The sequence below is a fragment of the Necator americanus genome, chromosome V (genome assembly GCF_031761385.1).
Source record: "Necator americanus strain Aroian chromosome V, whole genome shotgun sequence".
NCBI classification, from domain to species: Eukaryota; Metazoa; Nematoda; class Chromadorea; order Rhabditida; family Ancylostomatidae; genus Necator; species Necator americanus.
Genome location: NC_087375.1, coordinates 5,587,198 through 5,604,873, shown reverse-complemented (window position 1 = coordinate 5,604,873; position 17,676 = coordinate 5,587,198). Strand labels below are relative to the sequence as shown.

At 36.7% G+C, this 17,676-nt stretch overlaps 1 protein-coding gene across 1 annotated transcript; it reads left to right on the top strand.

The window, feature by feature from the left end:
- Positions 1–2,707: 2,707 nt before the first annotated feature.
- Positions 2,708–16,628, top strand: RB195_013002 (uncharacterized protein; the record flags this gene model as incomplete). The annotated part of the gene is made up of 10 exons (XM_064202624.1): positions 2,708–2,910; positions 6,930–7,058; positions 11,506–11,592; positions 11,657–11,777; positions 11,877–11,986; positions 13,913–13,978; positions 14,694–14,766; positions 16,053–16,174; positions 16,242–16,369; positions 16,501–16,628. 10 exons carry the CDS (start codon positions 2,708–2,710, stop codon positions 16,626–16,628), a joined length of 1,167 nt encoding a protein of 388 aa, XP_064058505.1.
- Positions 16,629–17,676: the final 1,048 nt, after the last annotated feature.

The following is a 17,676-nucleotide window of genomic DNA, read 5'->3' as shown; positions in this document are numbered from 1 at the left end:
GCTGGAGTCTTTTTTTTAGGAAAAAGTTTGGACTAATTATTGCAGGAGGCATGAATGAAGTTAGTTTAATTGCTGTTAACACTATTTTTTCTCCATTCATACCGTGTATTTTTGCTCCAATAACCGCAGGAATTCTATTCTGAGTCTTTTACTATAGGATTAGGTTTGGTCTAGTCTGTCGACGAGCGGTAAACTATTGAATTCATCTGGAGATCAGCATCAGGAAAGCAAGCAGGAATTGAGTCATTCAAGAAGACCTCTTGTCCAAGGCGATTGACACTTGACACATAGGTGATGAACGAAACGTGGACACCGACCTACTCCTCAGAAGATTTGAGACTTCATCCGAATGCATGACAAATTGAGCGGTTAGGAGCAGACACTAGTTAGAGGAAGGCATCGAAGGAGCATCTTTCGGAATAAGGAGGAATTTTCGGAAGCATCAGAAAGGAAAAGTTCAAAGGAGTGCCGCAGGGACCTCCGGGAATATAATATTCCGCTAGTAGCCTTGCTGAGCCAAGACGGGACTCGCACCTCTTCTCGTCGTGGGATGGAAGTCATTACGGAGAGGTTCTACTCGAAACTTTTCTGTTCATCAACTCCTGTGCCAAGCCCGATTGCGAGTCGTGATCGAGAGCATGAAACCTGGCACAGCCTACAGACCTGGACTTTATATCTGGGGACTTATTGGGCTAGTTTTTATCTACTCCATGCAATTTTATCGGCGCGTATGTCGTTATATCTTTAGAAAGAAAGGATCCAACCAGTGGAAGACCTCATGAACCGTTCCTATCCGTAAGAAACCTGACTGACAGGACCTTCAAAACTACCGTTCGATACTATTTGCTGAGCAAAGTGATGGCAATCTTGGTTAGCACTTATAAAAAGTGCTCACCAAGATTGTCATCTTACCTATATCAAGTACGCTGGAAGAAGACTAACCTTAAGAGCTAGACTTCGTCAGAGTTCCAGATGGATCTTCCAAATCGAGACGGTGTCGAGGATCATAGAGATTTGCTTTGTTAAAATGAGTGCAATACGGTCGACGCTAGTTGATTAAGGTGTGGATGGATCACATATGGGGATGTTATCCAATTGCTACGATTGATGCGCTACCATGATACAACCTTCTACTGCCTCTTCACCATGCCCATTGAAAAGGTTGTACGTCAAGCGATATATATCGCCGAAGCATTGCATTATGGTGGATAATGAAATCATTTCCTTGAGAAGAAAGGAGCATACGTGTTGATGGAAGATTCCTCTCCAACCTTCCTCCTGTTTTGGAGGCGTCATCGTTCTCGTTTTGAGAAGTACCAATGGAGCAAAAACGAAGCCCACCGAAATGAACGAAGCAGGGAAGGGAATAGGACTGCGAATAAACAGAAAGAAGATATAGTTCATAGAGAATGTCTACTGCGAGGACGGGGGAGTACAACTTGAAGGCTCCCAAATCGTGGAAACATCGTCATACGTATACCTCGGACGCTCTATGAATATGAAAAACGATTTGGAGGAAGAACTGAATAGAAGGATGAGAGCAGCGTGGGCAGGATTCACACCCATCAGGGAAGCTACGGGGCCAACTGACGGGCCAAGATTTCCGTGCCCATTTGACCCCATTGACTCGACAGTTCTTCCAGTGTTCTTGTACGCAATGGAGACATAAGCAGACACTGCTGCCATATCTTGGAAGCTAGTTATCAATCACAGGGTCCCTGAGAGATACCATCTGAAGTCTAACTTCGCCGTACACAACATTTAGCTTGTCTTAGCATCTCTGACTTAGGAAAAATTTCCCGTCGTTGGGACCCAGGGGAAAGTATATCAGTGCATAAGCAAAGTATAGTTGCGCCGGTCACGCTATGAGAAGATTTGACGGTAGATGGACTAAAGGAACGCTAGAGTGGATTCCAAGAGATGCTAAACTCCTTCGAGTCGCTGCACGGATGGACCAACTGAGAGCTCGGCCGGGTGCAGCTCAAGGACTTTGCTAACGTCACTCACGAAACTTGAGGACATCTTGAACGGCAATGGCGAAGGAAAGAATGATCGGAAAAATGCTAAAGAGCGCACGTTCGGTGAAGGAGGGTCATGTAAGTATCTGTGGAAGTAGGTAACTCAGTAATTGTAGTCACTGGCACTCATGTTGCTTTGAGTGATCACGATGCACCTACCGCTACGCAGTCACTTCTTTTTAACCTAAATTTCGTCTGCGTTTCATTAAAACGTACTTTATGAACTTTTTCTTTCAACTTGATGTCCCTGAACTCGTAATTTCCCCAAACAGTCCTGCAGATCCTGGGAGGCCACATTTAATCACCGAAATATCCGAGCGGGGAAATGAACATTTCATGCAGAATCGTTTTTACGGATCCACTTCCTCTGTCTGCATTGTGACATTATTGCTTCTTTTTCACGTAAATTTTCGTCAATTGCCATGTACTTCACGAGTTTTTCTTCAGCATTCGTTTTCTTCACCTAGTCGATTTGAATGTTTAGTTCAGAAAAGCGCGCTGACTCGTTCTTTTTTCTCTAATCGTGTCGTTTGTTACTGCGTTGTTTAGTCGTTGTTTGAATGGCGTGGATTTCCGTTTCGGAGTGAGTTCCGTCACGTCACAATTTCAGAATTCTTCAACGGCATGTATCCGGCCGTTTAGTGTCGTGGAATTTTGGAGCATAGTCTACACGACATTCATATTCCTCCATGGAGAACTACACAACAACGTTCGGTGCAGTATCGTCAGTATCGGATGCAGCAACGTTACCACCAGAATGTAACGAAGTGGACGACTATTTTTTAGTGCCACGATTCTGGTTGGCCGTAGTGTTCGGCGTTACAATTTCCGTCATAAGTATTTTCTTCAACATCTTCATCTTTGTCGTATTCGCAACCAGTAAACAGCACAGGTTTGTCTCCCAGACACTAACTTCTTTTTTTTTACAAGTTTCCATGCATCCAAATGGAAAATTGCTGAGCTGTGAACTCAACTGGAAATAATAGTTTTGCATGAAAAGAGTTGAAAATTTGGAGAAAATTCTAGTCTAACTTCTCTGCACTGAGTTCGGAAAAACTTCAGGTTTAGGTTGTCAACACTTAGATGTGCTGAAAAATAAAACGTTGGAAATAAAAATAAATATAAACAAATATAAACAAATAGAATATTGTGCATAATGTAATATGAATGAAATTATGACATTATGACTTTAAAAAACTACGAATTCTAACTCTTCTGTAGGTCCATTCGCTTATTTGTCACAGAGCACGTTTCCAAATCCCACGTTTTAAATTTGGCGGGTGTAGCGCAGTCGGTAACAGGTTTGGCTGTGACTATACGATCGATGCTTTCCGGGTGTAGGTGCTCAAAAAAATCCTAGGAGAAAAAAAGTGATAAAAATTGATGACGAATATGACTGGAAAATATGATTTTGAGAACTACTGCCTCATTTTTACCTTATCTTGTCACAAGCTACCGTAGCCCTCCGGCAGCCGAAACGAGCCGGAAATTCTGTAGCATCTACACCCGAAAAGCCTTCAAAATGCCAATAATTTTTGTAAATATAGAGAGGAAGATAGGAAGGTCCTGAACAAGCGTGAACGACGTTGTTTTCATTATTTTAAAGAAAATTCTTTTCACCATTGTATACTTTTTTTTTCGAAACCTTTAAATTAAATAAATTTATTGTGGAACAATTGTAGAAAACTTTGGAGATCTTCATGGTGCTTTCCAACAATATTGAAAGCAGGAAACTTCCGGGAGAAGTTTTCCAGAAAATAATTCAAAAAATGGAAATAGTCCAGTAGAAAATTTTGATCCTATGGCTCCAATGTTTTTATGGAAAGACAAGTTTCATATGCAAGAAGAGTTACCGTAGGAACGTGATTCCTAACATCTTGATCCTGAAATGAATTTCCCTAGGATTTCATATTTTATGTCTGGAAGTTGCAGAGGGATACCGAGAGGATTGTTCCCATTAAAATTTTGCCCGAAGGCAGAAAACGTATTTCAAAGAAAAATCGAATAAATTATGCAGTCCAATCCATTACCGGATATATGGGTATTTATTTTGAAGTGGCTTGACCTATGCAAATTAAACTTTATGGTATTTTTGTTCATGGCACTCATTCCGCTTTTCTGTCCTATTAATCTTTTTTTCCGGATTTTTTCTTCACCCACTATTAACGCGAAGTTACACTTGGTTACACCAAATTGAGACGTTGAATTTTTTTTTGAAGAAGAAAAGATTGTAGAAAAATTCGGGAGAAGTTCATACTCATGCTTACAGAACAAAAAGGAATTTATTTCATTCGTTTCTATCTTTTTTCGAAATTATCCGTAGGAATATTTTAAAGCCACGGAAAAAAACGAAAAATTTTATATAATTCTAAGTAGGTAAACGAGGTTTCAATGGATTTCCCTAGCTCTCCTAAGCAACATTTTTTTGCCGATTCCTACTAAATTAGTAGATCCTGTAGATAACCATACGGCTAGAATAAATCCACCCACAATCGTTTCTCCCGCTATTCTACATACGTAGTGGAGGGAAACGTGCAAATGTTTCTCTGGTCGAGACCTCTCCGTCCGATCGATAATAGGTCTTAATTTCCGGTGATCAAATTTCTTCTTTTTGATTTTATATTTGTTATTTTCTTTTGTTTCAGAATCTTTTTTGGATTTGTTTCCGACGACTTTCCGACCAGTGTTTTTTTCGCGAATTTCGATCCGTTCTAATCCGTAAACAATTCGTATTCACAATGGGTAATTGTAACCACTTGTGTCGAAGTAAATAATAGAAAAACAATGAGAAGCGTCGTGTTTTCGGAAGGGATTGCGAGGAATGTTTTGTTGCTTCTCAATAATTCAATATTTTCCATCTAAATAACATATGTATGTCCAAGACAGTGATTCAATGAGCATAAACCAGTCGATTCGTCCACAAGGAGCAGGGGTAGATTTCCGGATGTCTTTCCTTTCGCATCAGTTGTTCAAATTTAAGAAAATTTGAAAAATTTAATGAATTTTAAGGACTTTAACGGGGGAATAAAACAACCAAAGAGGCTCTTAAAATTAAAGGAGTACCGCTAGTATTTAGTACTTATTATATAGAATTAAAGGATTTCGACGAAGTCCCCACGAATTAATGTTTCCTTGGAAAAAATTTAACTTCGCAAACCATAGCATTCCCTTTGACGATATTTCCCATGTTGAAGTTATCCTGGATAAATGTGCCCCATTTTACCTGCTGGTCCTGAGTTGAAAAAAGCCCAGGATGAGCATTGAACAAGAGCATTATACAAAGTTAACTAATCAGATCCTTTAAAATTAATTTTTTTTTCTAAATGAGGCTTTCGGATTTTTCCTACAAAAGTTTCCTTAAAAAACCTTCTAATTTACTCACATTATGTTTGATTTTTGAGTTTTGGTCGATTGATAATTTCGGATATTCGAATTTGGGTAATTCAGTCAACGTCGTCTTTTTTTAGCCGAGATAAGCTTAGAAATGATGACTACCGTAACTTTGTTGCCACATCAGAATGTCTGGGTGGTTTTTTTTTAAATTTTTCGGGGGCGGGGAAATTCCTGGACTGGAACATCGTAGGGCATTGCAATTCAAGTGTAATATCCAGTTTCGTGATCCACGAAATCTCTCAAGTGGAATTCTATAGTAATTGATAATTGAAGCGTTTAATCCTGAGCGGCGCGGTGGTAATCTAAATCTAAACTATGCTTTTCTCTTCAATAACAAAACAATTTCTGGGACAATGGGACCGGGGGAACTAAGAATATTGAACTATGGAACTAAGGATATTACTAGAATCCAGCTTACATCCTTGTCCTTACAGTAATCAGCGTAAACATCGTCTCGCAATTATTTCCAAGATTACCGAGGATATTATGTCTAATCCCCAAATTTCCCATACATTCACTTGTTTGTTTCACATCTTTCTCGAACAAACATCAACGAACGAAAATGAAATAAAGTCAGGATTTTAAGAAATTAGCTGTTACGACAACGTATCCACCTCGTATAGAAACAAGTGAAAAGAAAAATAGAAAAAGTATAGAAACAGTATAAAATATATAATACAGTATAAGTACTATTTACATACAATGTAAATACTTCGTATTTACACTTTAAAGTTATATATAACATATACAGTATACCTGCGTTCTGATATTTTTGTTTTTGATGGAACGAAGAGACGATTAGCGTAGGTATGAGTGCAACGATGAGAGCTGATGGGAACGGATAAAACGTATCCACCCCCAACAAATACGTATTTTCCACACGAGAAGTATTATTTTTCTAGACCTACAGTTCTGCGAATATCCTGCGATGTTAACCCCATCCCAAGTCCTACTGTAGAAGAGCAGAATCGGAACCTTGAGAGAAAAATGACTTTTGCGCCCCGAAAATGCATTTATTTTCATGGTGGATCCGTTTTTGTAGTTGGTTTGGGATTTGTAGTTTGATTAAGTAAAAATAAAGAATACTGTACAGGATGAAATTAATAAATAAAATAATTAGGTCAAAAAGTAAGAATAGTAAGAATTACTGGAGCACGGAAAAAAACACTTCACATTTCCGTGTTCTCGAAACAAAATATGCTCGAGTTCTGTATCTAGAATAATTATTTTCTCAGCTGAGCTTTAAAAAAAACGCCTGCTAAGCCGTCAATCCAAGAATTTTCCGGTTTTTCGGATATCTTTGCTTTCCGGTAAGGAATCAGTAGGATAATGTAAGCAGAAAAAAACAGGATCTTCTCGGAATACCATACATAATTACGTGGATTACGTGATCTCTTGTTCCAGAAAGAAGAAGACGACAGAGATCGCTTGACATCGTAAATTTCTAGGATTTTTTGGCTAGAAAAACAGCTAATCCTTTTAAAATCACCACCATATGTGTTTTTTTTTCAATTTCAGGAACTCCTGTAACTTGTATCTGTTGCTGTTATCGTTGTTTGACGTTTTTATGGGAATATCCTACATAGCTGTGCTCTCAAATAAGGTGCTCATCAACTGGACGGCCAGCTATACGCTTAAAGCTATTTGGTACGTGAATTGTATTCTTTGGGATCGTCGGAATCGATTAGCCGTGCATTTAGAAGGTTCCAGAAAATGAATGCGTCGTGTGAAGTCTTAACCATGTAGCCTTTAATTTAAAAAAAATTAAAAACATTTTTTTTGACTTGGAGAAAAATAGGATCATATTTGAGGAGGATATCCTATATTTATATTATTTCTTCATAATTCGACCCTATAATTATAATATTTCTTTATAATTCGACTCGATATTTATATTCTTATAATATACGTACATAGATACCAAATATTTTCAATATTTCTTCCTAACACGATCCGATATTTATAATATTTCTTTATAATTCGGTCTGTTATTTATAATATTTACTTATAATTCGGCTCGATATTTACAATATTCTAATAGTGACTCCCAAAATTAATAATATAACAATTTTTTTATAATATTTATTAATAATATAGTGATATATAATAATATTATAGTAATGTAATATTTATTTGTAATATAATATATTTTGTATAATATTTTTTATTACTCGATCTCATATTTATAATATTAATGTTGTGATATCCGACGTTTATAATATTTCCCCATAATTTGATCTGATATTTATAATACTATAATGTAAATATCCGATATTTATGACATTTCCTTGTAATATTTCTGGATTTGATGCAAAAATAACATACATAGTACGCACTACCTCGTTGTTCTTTACTCATCTGCAATCATAAACTCCCGTTTTGTCGCACGGGCCGGGAATTCAATTTCGACGGAACCGCATACTTTTCTTTATTTAGAAAGAAATTTTGGCAAAGTTTGATCAGCGATGTACTACGAGTTACAAGGGGAAATGACCCATTCATCCTGATTCAGGGGATTTTGAGAGAAATACGAATTGCACTGTTTCTTTTTTTTTCAATGAAAATCAGTTTCCTGATGACATAGCAAGTAAAAATGCCAACGGAGCGGTAATTAGTGCTAATGCTCATTCCGTAAAAAAAAATAGGGATGATGAATGAATTTTTGAAATGAACAAATTTCTAAGAAATGAGGAAATTTCTGTCGGAAATTTTCTTGCGAGTTTCATCTCATTTCATTTCATTTCTGTTCGGATGAATGAATTCGGCGTAAAAATCTACTTAGTTGATTTTTGAAGTCGTTCACTGTTTTGACTGGTATAATTAAACATATAATAATAAAGCGCATGAATATAAGTGCCTGTAATGTGAACACTGAGAAACTCACTTATTTAACGTTGAGCGTAATTACTTTTTTTCTAAAGTTATCCTTCTTTACTTTATTTTCCCTGTCACGTGTTCATTTTTTAATATGACCTCTTTCAGTTGAGGTTTTATCATTGAAATAATTTGAAAAAACACGATAATACTCAAATTTAATCAAATTATTTAAAGGCATCACCCCACGAATCTAAGATGATGGAGGTTTCAGGTGGTCTACGCCTATACGGGGTCGTAGATTATGGAAAGAAGGGTGATTCCGTTCATTTCTTCCTAATTCCAGTGAAAAAACGGTCCGGAAACGGCGGCTTCGAGAGGATTCGGGGCGCTGTTTTCCACAACGAGTTCGATTGGAGCGCGCCACCTTTGTGCACGCGCCGCATCTTCCGAGCCGTTTTTTCTGCGGCAACTAGGACCACCCCAGATTCCAGGGGTGATGCCTTTAAATGGCTCTATGCTTTTAAAAAATTCCGAAGAAATTATATGCGATATAATACATAGTATATAAACAAGGATAAAGTGTCTGACGTTAATCAATCCGTTTAGGATCCGCAACACGTGCGACATTAATCCGGTAGCGTCTAAAATTGATAAATGTCTAATCTCTAGCCTATATAATGAATTACAGGGACTAGCCGATATAACAATTCTAGATGTTCTCATTTTTCCCAGACACATCTGCTACCAGTTTATCAACCGTGGAATCGTGAGAGATCCGTGGTTGGCATAGGGGTAGGGGTTGAACCATCGTTCGTGGGTGAACAGAATCTTTTGACATATTTAAAATAATATCGTGAGAAAATATATAATAATGATGTCGCAGCGCAGATCTTTTTTTCCTGGGAAAGATATTTCATACATTGTGCACCTTCGCAAAATTAAAATAATAAGATAATAAAATAAAATAAGGTAATAAAATAAATAATAAATAATAAATAATAAATAACAGTAGTAATAATAATTGCAAAATAATAAAATAATAAAATAAAAAATAAATAATAAAATAATAATATCACTATATTTACGGTATTTTTGAAGCTGATCCGTTTATGCTTACAGTGAACTGCTGAGATTTGTCAAGGTTGGCGTCGGAAAGTTTTCCTTTCCTATTTTCATGTCATATACGATGAGAAGATTCCGTATTTACGTCCTAAAGGGCTTTCTAAAGAAAATCTTTAGAATAATGTGTAAACGTAGAGTTCTTCGATGAAAATCCATCATCTAATCATTTTCAAATTTTACTTTGAAAGTTTAAAAAAATTCTGAAATCTCAATCATCAGTCATGCATTCTTTTTTTGAAATGTAAAAGTTAAAATGTCGTATTCTGTGGATGACATCCGAGTTTTTTTTTCTCCTCTGAGTGACACAAATTTCACTCAAATCGCTAACAAAATTGCTGTTTGCCCCTCATTGTGAACTTGATATGAAATTGACATAGTCGTTAGACAAAAGACGAAAAAAAAATTGATATGGATTAGTCAAAATCCCATATCTCAATTATATTTGTACTTTTCTTACTCGGAAATGAGATATAATAGGCCTGAAATTGTTTTCTGGTTATAAACATAAATATTAAAGTGATAAATGTTGAATATGGCTTAGATTACTTGTTTTTCTCATAAGTCCTTCCTCTTCAGGAATTTTATCCAACAATTTCCTGTAGAAATAATTTCATACAGAATTGATTTCCTACAGAAATAATTTCCTATAAAAATAAAACACCAGAAAAATGTAAAATGAAACAATGAAAGCAAGAGATATACAAAAAATATCACAAAAATATTTTAGAAATGAAATTAACAAATATAAATAAATATATGAAATCACAAATGGAGAAAATAGATAAAAAACAAAAACACTGCCTGAAATATTTATAGGTCCCATTGACGTTCTTATTATTTTCTATTCAAAAACTTAGAAACTGCATTCCTGAGCAAAATCACCTCCCCAAATGCCACAAAGGAACAGTTGTCCGCCGGCTCGCCGTTGATTTTAACATGATGGACGCCGAAACATTCGTGTTACACATATTTCGCAGGTGAATAAAGCGATTCTTATATTTTTTGCCAGAGGGGATCAGTAGATGAAAAGTTTTAGAATAAGAGCCATTTTTAATTTTCTTTAAACAAAAAAAAAAAACCAAAAACTTGTTTCAGCGTGGTGGAAACAGGAATTTTTTTCCTAAATCTGTAATTCACCACAGATTTTTATGGATTTTTTTGTTTATTGTTGGAATATTATACGGTTATCTATCAAAGAAACTTTTGGAGTGTTTATATTGTTCCTTTTATATTATATATCATTATTTTTTTTGTTATTTCGCTGTTGCTATGTTCATATTCAGCAGTGGATTCATTCAATTCTTCTAATTCAATTGAATTTATCAGTTACAAGCGTAATTCTGGAATTGGAATAGATAAATTGCTAAACATCATCAGCCTTACCCAAAAAGGAAGGTAATAGAGGAAGAGTGACGTCGGACTGAGGTTTTTTAGAGGTATTAACATAGTTTAGTAAGAAATTTCCGAAGAAAATCTCATTGAACACCTCTTTATGCTGGATTAAGGTGGATTTTGTTATTATCGGTAGTTTATTCTTCTCGTTTATAAATCTGCTATTTTTTCTGGCGAAAATTCGAGGAAAAAACTCAATAGAAAGAGAACAAATTATTTCCTGAGGCCAGAACAGTGTCGGGTAGAGTAACAGGTATTTTTTTTACGTTTTAACAATATTCCTTATTATATTATTGTAAAGTGTAGCGTATATAATTCTGATCGGATGTAATAAAAATCTCTAATTAGTTCACTGAGAAATCTTCGAGAAATATATTGAATGAATGAATGAATAAATAAATGAATAAATAAATAAGTAAATAAACAAAATAAAAATATTTAATGCAATATAAATACAAAAAATAATAAAAATAAATAATAATAAAATAAAGATATATATATAATATAAATATAAAAAGAATGAATGAAGGAAAATCATGAAGAATGCTCCTTTATGCTTAATAGTTTACTTTTCATGCTTATAAATTTGCTCATTTTTATGAAAATTTAGAGGAAAACTGTATCTAAAAAAAGTAATTTATTCTGTTACATCACAGAATTTGTAGAATGAGAAAGATAGTTTTTTTTGTAAAAAAAAAACCTCCTTAAACTCCCTTACACACTTAAATCTTCCTAAAATATCCTCTTTTATATTTTTCTGTAGGGTAGCGTATATGGTCCCGATGTTGACCATCTCTCATATTGCAATCACAGCTTCCACCTACCTAATCACTTTTGCGGCTATAGAAAGGTAAGTTATCTCATTGTTAGTGTTCTTTTCCTATTTCTTAGATACTGTATTTTTTGTAATTTAGGTACTGTATCACTGTGAACAGCAATAAGGTGAAATTTCTACAGAATCATCGTAAAATTATTGCATTTATTGCGGTAATGTGTGGAGTTATTAGTAAAGGAACAATTCTAAATGAAGTTACTGTGAGTGTGACTTGGCAATTTTTCCCTTGGGCTATTCTAAAAAATCAATTTTTAATTATATCCCCATTTGAAATTTTTCGCTCAATTTTTGGTTTTCAGATCACCACTGATCCGGATTGTATCGGTGGCCTCAAGGAATGGAATGTGATACCATCCGAACTTGTCAGAAAACATGAGCTATTCAACAAAATTTGGCGTTTTTATTTTAGGTGAGTTGAGCCGAGCTGATCTCGGTTATATTTGTAAGTTTAGAACTGATCGTATATCGATTGATTTCAAGAGCACAAGTATAAAATAAAGTATATAAAGGAATTACGCAATGTATAGTGGTGTCAGTGAAATGTGCGACACTCGCAGTATTTTCTTCTCAATACCAAGACCGACACTCTCCACGCCTTCCAGATGAGGCTTCCTAAACTTGGCACGATCAAACGATCTCGATCTGCTTCGTTGGTTTTGAACGCGGTTGTAGTACGAAAACCACAGGCTCCTCCTACGAGTTAGCGGCGGGTTGAGATGTCGGTAGCCAGGGGTCGAACAATGGCAAATCGTCCTTCTGTGCTTATGCGCGTGTTAGCGAGGTCCACTGTGGGAATCTCGGGTAAGCTACACGGTGGCGAGTGGGTAAGCGTGATCTGCGTCTGTTGCCAAAGAAACCCTAATCCATATTAGTGGATGAGTTAGTTAGTTAGTTAAAAGTAAAGTCGTTAGTTAAGTTTTTACTAACAAGGTATAGTTACTATACAAGTGCATAAATTTAAGTATAGTATAAAGTTAAAGGATGAATCGTATCAATCCACCTGGGACGCGTTTCACTGGAATTCGTGATCGTTGAGGATGACTTGCGAGGGCCAGCCGATGATCAAATCAGTGTTTTTATCCCCTCAGACAAGTCTGATACCAATTTATCGACCCCGAAGGGATGCACGCTTGGTTGACATTGGGGCGGTTTCGAACCACCGACCGTGTGGCTACAAAACGAACATATAACCGACTGCGCCACACCCACCCTTAAGTAAATATAATATAAAAATATAAAATGAAAAAGGGAGCACCTGTTGATTTTTTTAGCTGTACCCAGGATTAGTATTCGTGGTTATCAACAGCTAACTTTTCCGCGTTATGGGATTCGTCAGCGCTTGGAAAGTCGAAGACATAAGTGATTTCCTCAAACGTCTCCTTACAACACACTTACTCTGTGATCAACCTATCGATTAATACTTGCCTCAGCGCTTCTGCTGTTCATTTGATTTCATTTACCGTAGTTGGATTGTGAACATTCGACAACGCCCACAGCGGTGGCCACGTTCTATCGTGTAAAATGTTGCATCGTAAGGGATGCAGCAAAGACTGTTTCCCACGTCTTTTAATGAATTAAAGGATAAAAGGATAACGTTTCTGGCCTTAATCAATCCACTGGGGATGCGCCCCCACGTTCACTTCAATTCAGAATTGTTTGAGGTTTACGAACGTGTAGCTGGCCTATACAATGACTTGCGGTGGCTAGCCGATGTGTCAAGTCAGTGTTTTTATCCTCCCAGGCAAGTCTGGTAGCAATTTATCGACCCCGGAGGGACGAAAGGCTTAGTGAGGGGTGATTCGAATCTCCGATCGATCGTGTAGGAAGCGGAACTTCGAACCGACTGCGCTACACCCGGGTTAAAATTAAATTTAGAGGTTAGAATTACTAAGCGAAATTGAAAAATTGAACACGAACTTGTCCGTAGTTCTGACGACATCCCTACTCCTATTTATTCGTGGGTCCCAACACCGTCAATTCCGTGATATGCACACAATTGCAATGATTTTAGATTCGATTCGATTTCTTTCACGGATTAACTTCATTTCTATAAAATTAACGTTATTAATGATTAAAATAAAAAGTTATTGCGATATTTTGAGAACAGAATTATCTTTGAATCAGAAAAACATTATTTTACCGTAAGAGCTGCTTTTAAAACTCTCTCCACGACATCAAAATGAAATAAAAAATGCAAATATCCCTCTTTTTTTGTTTTAAGCATTAACTTCCGAAAATTTGTTCATTCGAGGAAAACAAAACCGAAGATTATGAGCTTTTTCTCTTCCAGATAACATGGACAGAGAAATAAATTTATCCTCATCCCGAATTTCAGGAACATATTCACAATTCTTGCACCGTTCTTCATTCTACTATACCTCAACGCTGGTCTCATCTATAGGTTTGTTATCCTTACATATATACTTTTTTCATATTGCCTCGTTTGGGATTTTCTTCCTGATAATAAATAAGGGAACATTTTTCACATGGAAAACCATCATTTTAGTTTTTTCCAAATTTTCTTTAAAAAAAAACCTTCTTTTGTTAGAAATTACCGTTTTCCGGAAGAAATCATGTATATACATACACAGTTAACCAATACCGCATGTTAAATTACTTCCGTGATCGCTCGCATCACTTCCGTGATACTTCCACGAATTCCTTGAATAGAAAATGAATAGATGAAAGAAAACATCCTTGGTATGGATGGATTTACACTCGGATGATTCTAGTACAATGTTGTTTCGCGGTCGCTGGAAATCGGTGGGTCATCACTGATTCAGGCGAATAGACGAAAGAATTTGAAGAAGTGGAGCGAAAGAATCTCTTGTGATTGTGTCCTGAAAATACTGTTAGTCACAGTCCATCGCATCACATTTTTTCTTCTTAATATTTTCTTTCCTATTCCAAATTTAAATTTTTTGAGTTAGGGATGGGTGGGAATCGGGGGATTTCTTGAAGGTGAGATGACGTTAACCGTTAAGCGAGCTGAGTTTGTTGATGCTTAGGGATTTTGTTTATTACCACTGGGACAAATATTGACGATTTTGTTTGCTTTTTTTTTAATATCGAACGTGTTTCGGTCCTTTTAGTTCTGATATTTCCTTGAATTTCAGGCTGCAAGAACATTCGAATTCGCTAAAAACTACTTCGCAGAATCAGGACAAGCAAAGCGTGAAGCAGAAAAAGGTTTGTCAGAAAAAAAAAACATATATAGCGTGCGAGCAACTGGAGGGTTAGAAATGCGGAGGTCTTAGGAAAATTAGCAGGGAATAAATTAAAGTTGGAGGAATCCCAACTCACCAACTTCGAGTTGGGTCCGAAATTATTCAAAGATTTTTCTTTCCACGAACTCAGAAGTGTTCTTTCGGTATGAGGAAAAATTAAATCGAAATCTTCAATGTAAAAGTTTACGTACAGGCAAAAACGATTAGAAACCCACATCCAAATTGGTGTCCAACTTTTGCGAGAACTGATCTTTTTCTTCTTTACAGTCCTTTTTGAAGAGAGAGAGGGCAAGCTCTAAGAGATCTATAGGAATTTTGGGGGTGAAGAAGTATTGTTAGAAAGTTTGTTAAATAGACGATCAAGAAGTGACGTCACACGTTTACTACCGTCTGGATTGCTTTTCATCTCCTCCTCTCCGTCTTTATAAAAATTTGTTTACGAGTATTTCTGAAGTTTCTTTCGAGAAAATTAGAGAAGAAATCACTGGAATCAACCAATGGATCAGAAGTAAACAGGGAAATTGCTGGATCTTGTCACGTGATCTAGTGTAGTTGAAGAATCCGTCTGCACGAGACGCTCCGTCGTGGCTGCGTCGCAAGTCGTGATCACGTCGCGGTCACACGGTTGAACGCTGGCACGGAAAACCCCATCATGAGTTCTTCATTTCAAATAGAGCTGAAATTACCTGAAAACTGAAAATTGCATGTTAACAGTTTATTCCCCACACATTTTCCTATTTGAAAAAAAAATTGATCTTCAGCCACAAATAAGTCTACATTTACTGTTTGAAATGTGCTCTGATTGGTTACTCGAACACATTCCTTCCAGAACCCCTTTCAGTGTTTCTTCCAGTTATTTTAAAGGCATCACCCCACGAATCTGAGGTGTTACGGATTTCAGGTGGAGTATTCGTAGATTAAGGAAAGGGGGTTATTACGTCTATTTCTTCCTAATTCCCGTAAAAAAACGGCCCAGACGATACGACTTCGAGCGAATCGGCGTGCTATTTCCTACGAGTTCGATTGGAGCGCGCCAGCAGTGTGCACGCGCCGCATCTTCCGGACTCCCGGTTTGTTACGGCAATTAGGAAGAAATGGACGGAATCACCCCCTCTTCATAATCTACTATGCCGTATACGAATACTCCACCTGAAGTCCGTACCACCTCAGATTCGTGCGTTGATGCCTTTAATGGCAAGAAAAGGGCCTATTTAGTGATTATAAACTCCCCACGAAGAACGATTTCAGGCTCGTATCCGTGCTGCTACACGTACGCTTGTAATCGTTGTTTGTACGTATCTAATGAGTAACTTACTTTCGGTGGTGATCACGATTTGGGAGTATCTGGACGCTCAAACACTCATTCAAAAGTGAGTTGAAGTGAAGGTTTGCGGTAGTTTTTCAGTGATTTTACTAAAATCCATCCATTTCATCCAGGTATCTCTCATTCTATGTGATGTCAGTTGATTCGATCTCATTGCTGACAATTGTCGCCTCATTTCTTCGCCTTCCCATCTATGTCACATGTCAGCCGCTGCTCAGAAAGGAGATGATACAATTTATTTGCAAGTTTTACTCCATTCCCCTATAAAAACCTAATAAAATGATAATAATATTTTATACCTTACAGTATAATATAATAGGATAGTAATATAATACATATAATAATAATATAGTGTAATAATAATTGTTTCAGCTCAACTCTGGACACGTAAACGAATGTCCAGAAGGATGACGTTAATCGAAAATTCACAACTAACCGCCGAATCAATCCTAAACGTTGAGAACGAATCGCCAAGCTTTGGGAAGATTGAATTTGTCTAATGGAGCGGAGAACAAATGCCGTTCAGTTGAATTTTTTTCCGATTTATCAAGAATTTTTGCCGTATTCACACTACATGCAGTCGAAATAGCACCATTGATCCAGAGATTGGCTGAGAATAATCCTCAGTATCAACAGGAGCAAGGAAAACCGCAGAAATTTGGCAAATATGTCCCAATTCCGGGACAAATTCATAGTGGATTTTTTAGAATAAAAATTTGGAAGTATTCTGCGGTTGATTTTCTTAGAAAAAAAGGGAAAAAAGGGTGCATTTCAGCTTTCTTCGTTTAAATCCTGTATTGGAGCCGTACATTTTGATTGAAGCGTTTATTCGTGTTCATAGTTCGAAGACGTTTATCTTAAAACTAAACTAAATATTTGAGGGAAAATTATCCGCTTCTAGGAAATTCATCGCTTTCCCGCTGCAGTACGGAACCGTAGGCAAGGAAATTCTTTTTTTTATGATGTACTAACCGGGCTATTCCAGATGTATGATCAAGAAAATCCCAGCGTTCTTCTCATAAATACTTTTCTCAGTAAGATAAATCACAAAATTTGCTTCTAGCAACTCATTCAAATCAAAATTTGTTTCTATTTCCCAATGTTTTTCCAGAAAATTTCGACAGGAAAATGTAGCAAGAGGAGATGGTTTTTTTCTAAAAAGAAAATATGCCACTGTTTTTTCACGATTCCCGTGGAATCCCATTCTTCCAAAATTATTCCGAGCACAAAACTTTTTGTATCTTACTCTCTATGATAGACAGTAGAAATTGTTCCTCTGACTTCTGTAAAGTTTAAAAGCGTTGTGTTAGAGCGCAGAGAAACAGGGCAGCACAAAAGTCGTACGTCTCTGTCCTTGAAAACTTGAACAATTTTCCTCAGCACCAAATTTGCGCTCATTTTAATGTTCATGGTCGATCACAAAGAATAAAGGTTGATGCAGACGTATTTTTTTTACCGTTGATGCAGACGTATTTTTTTACCAAGTCCAAGAGCGTTCCTCGCCTCGGCTAGAGCGCAGAGAAACCGAGTGTCGTAAACGTTTGCACG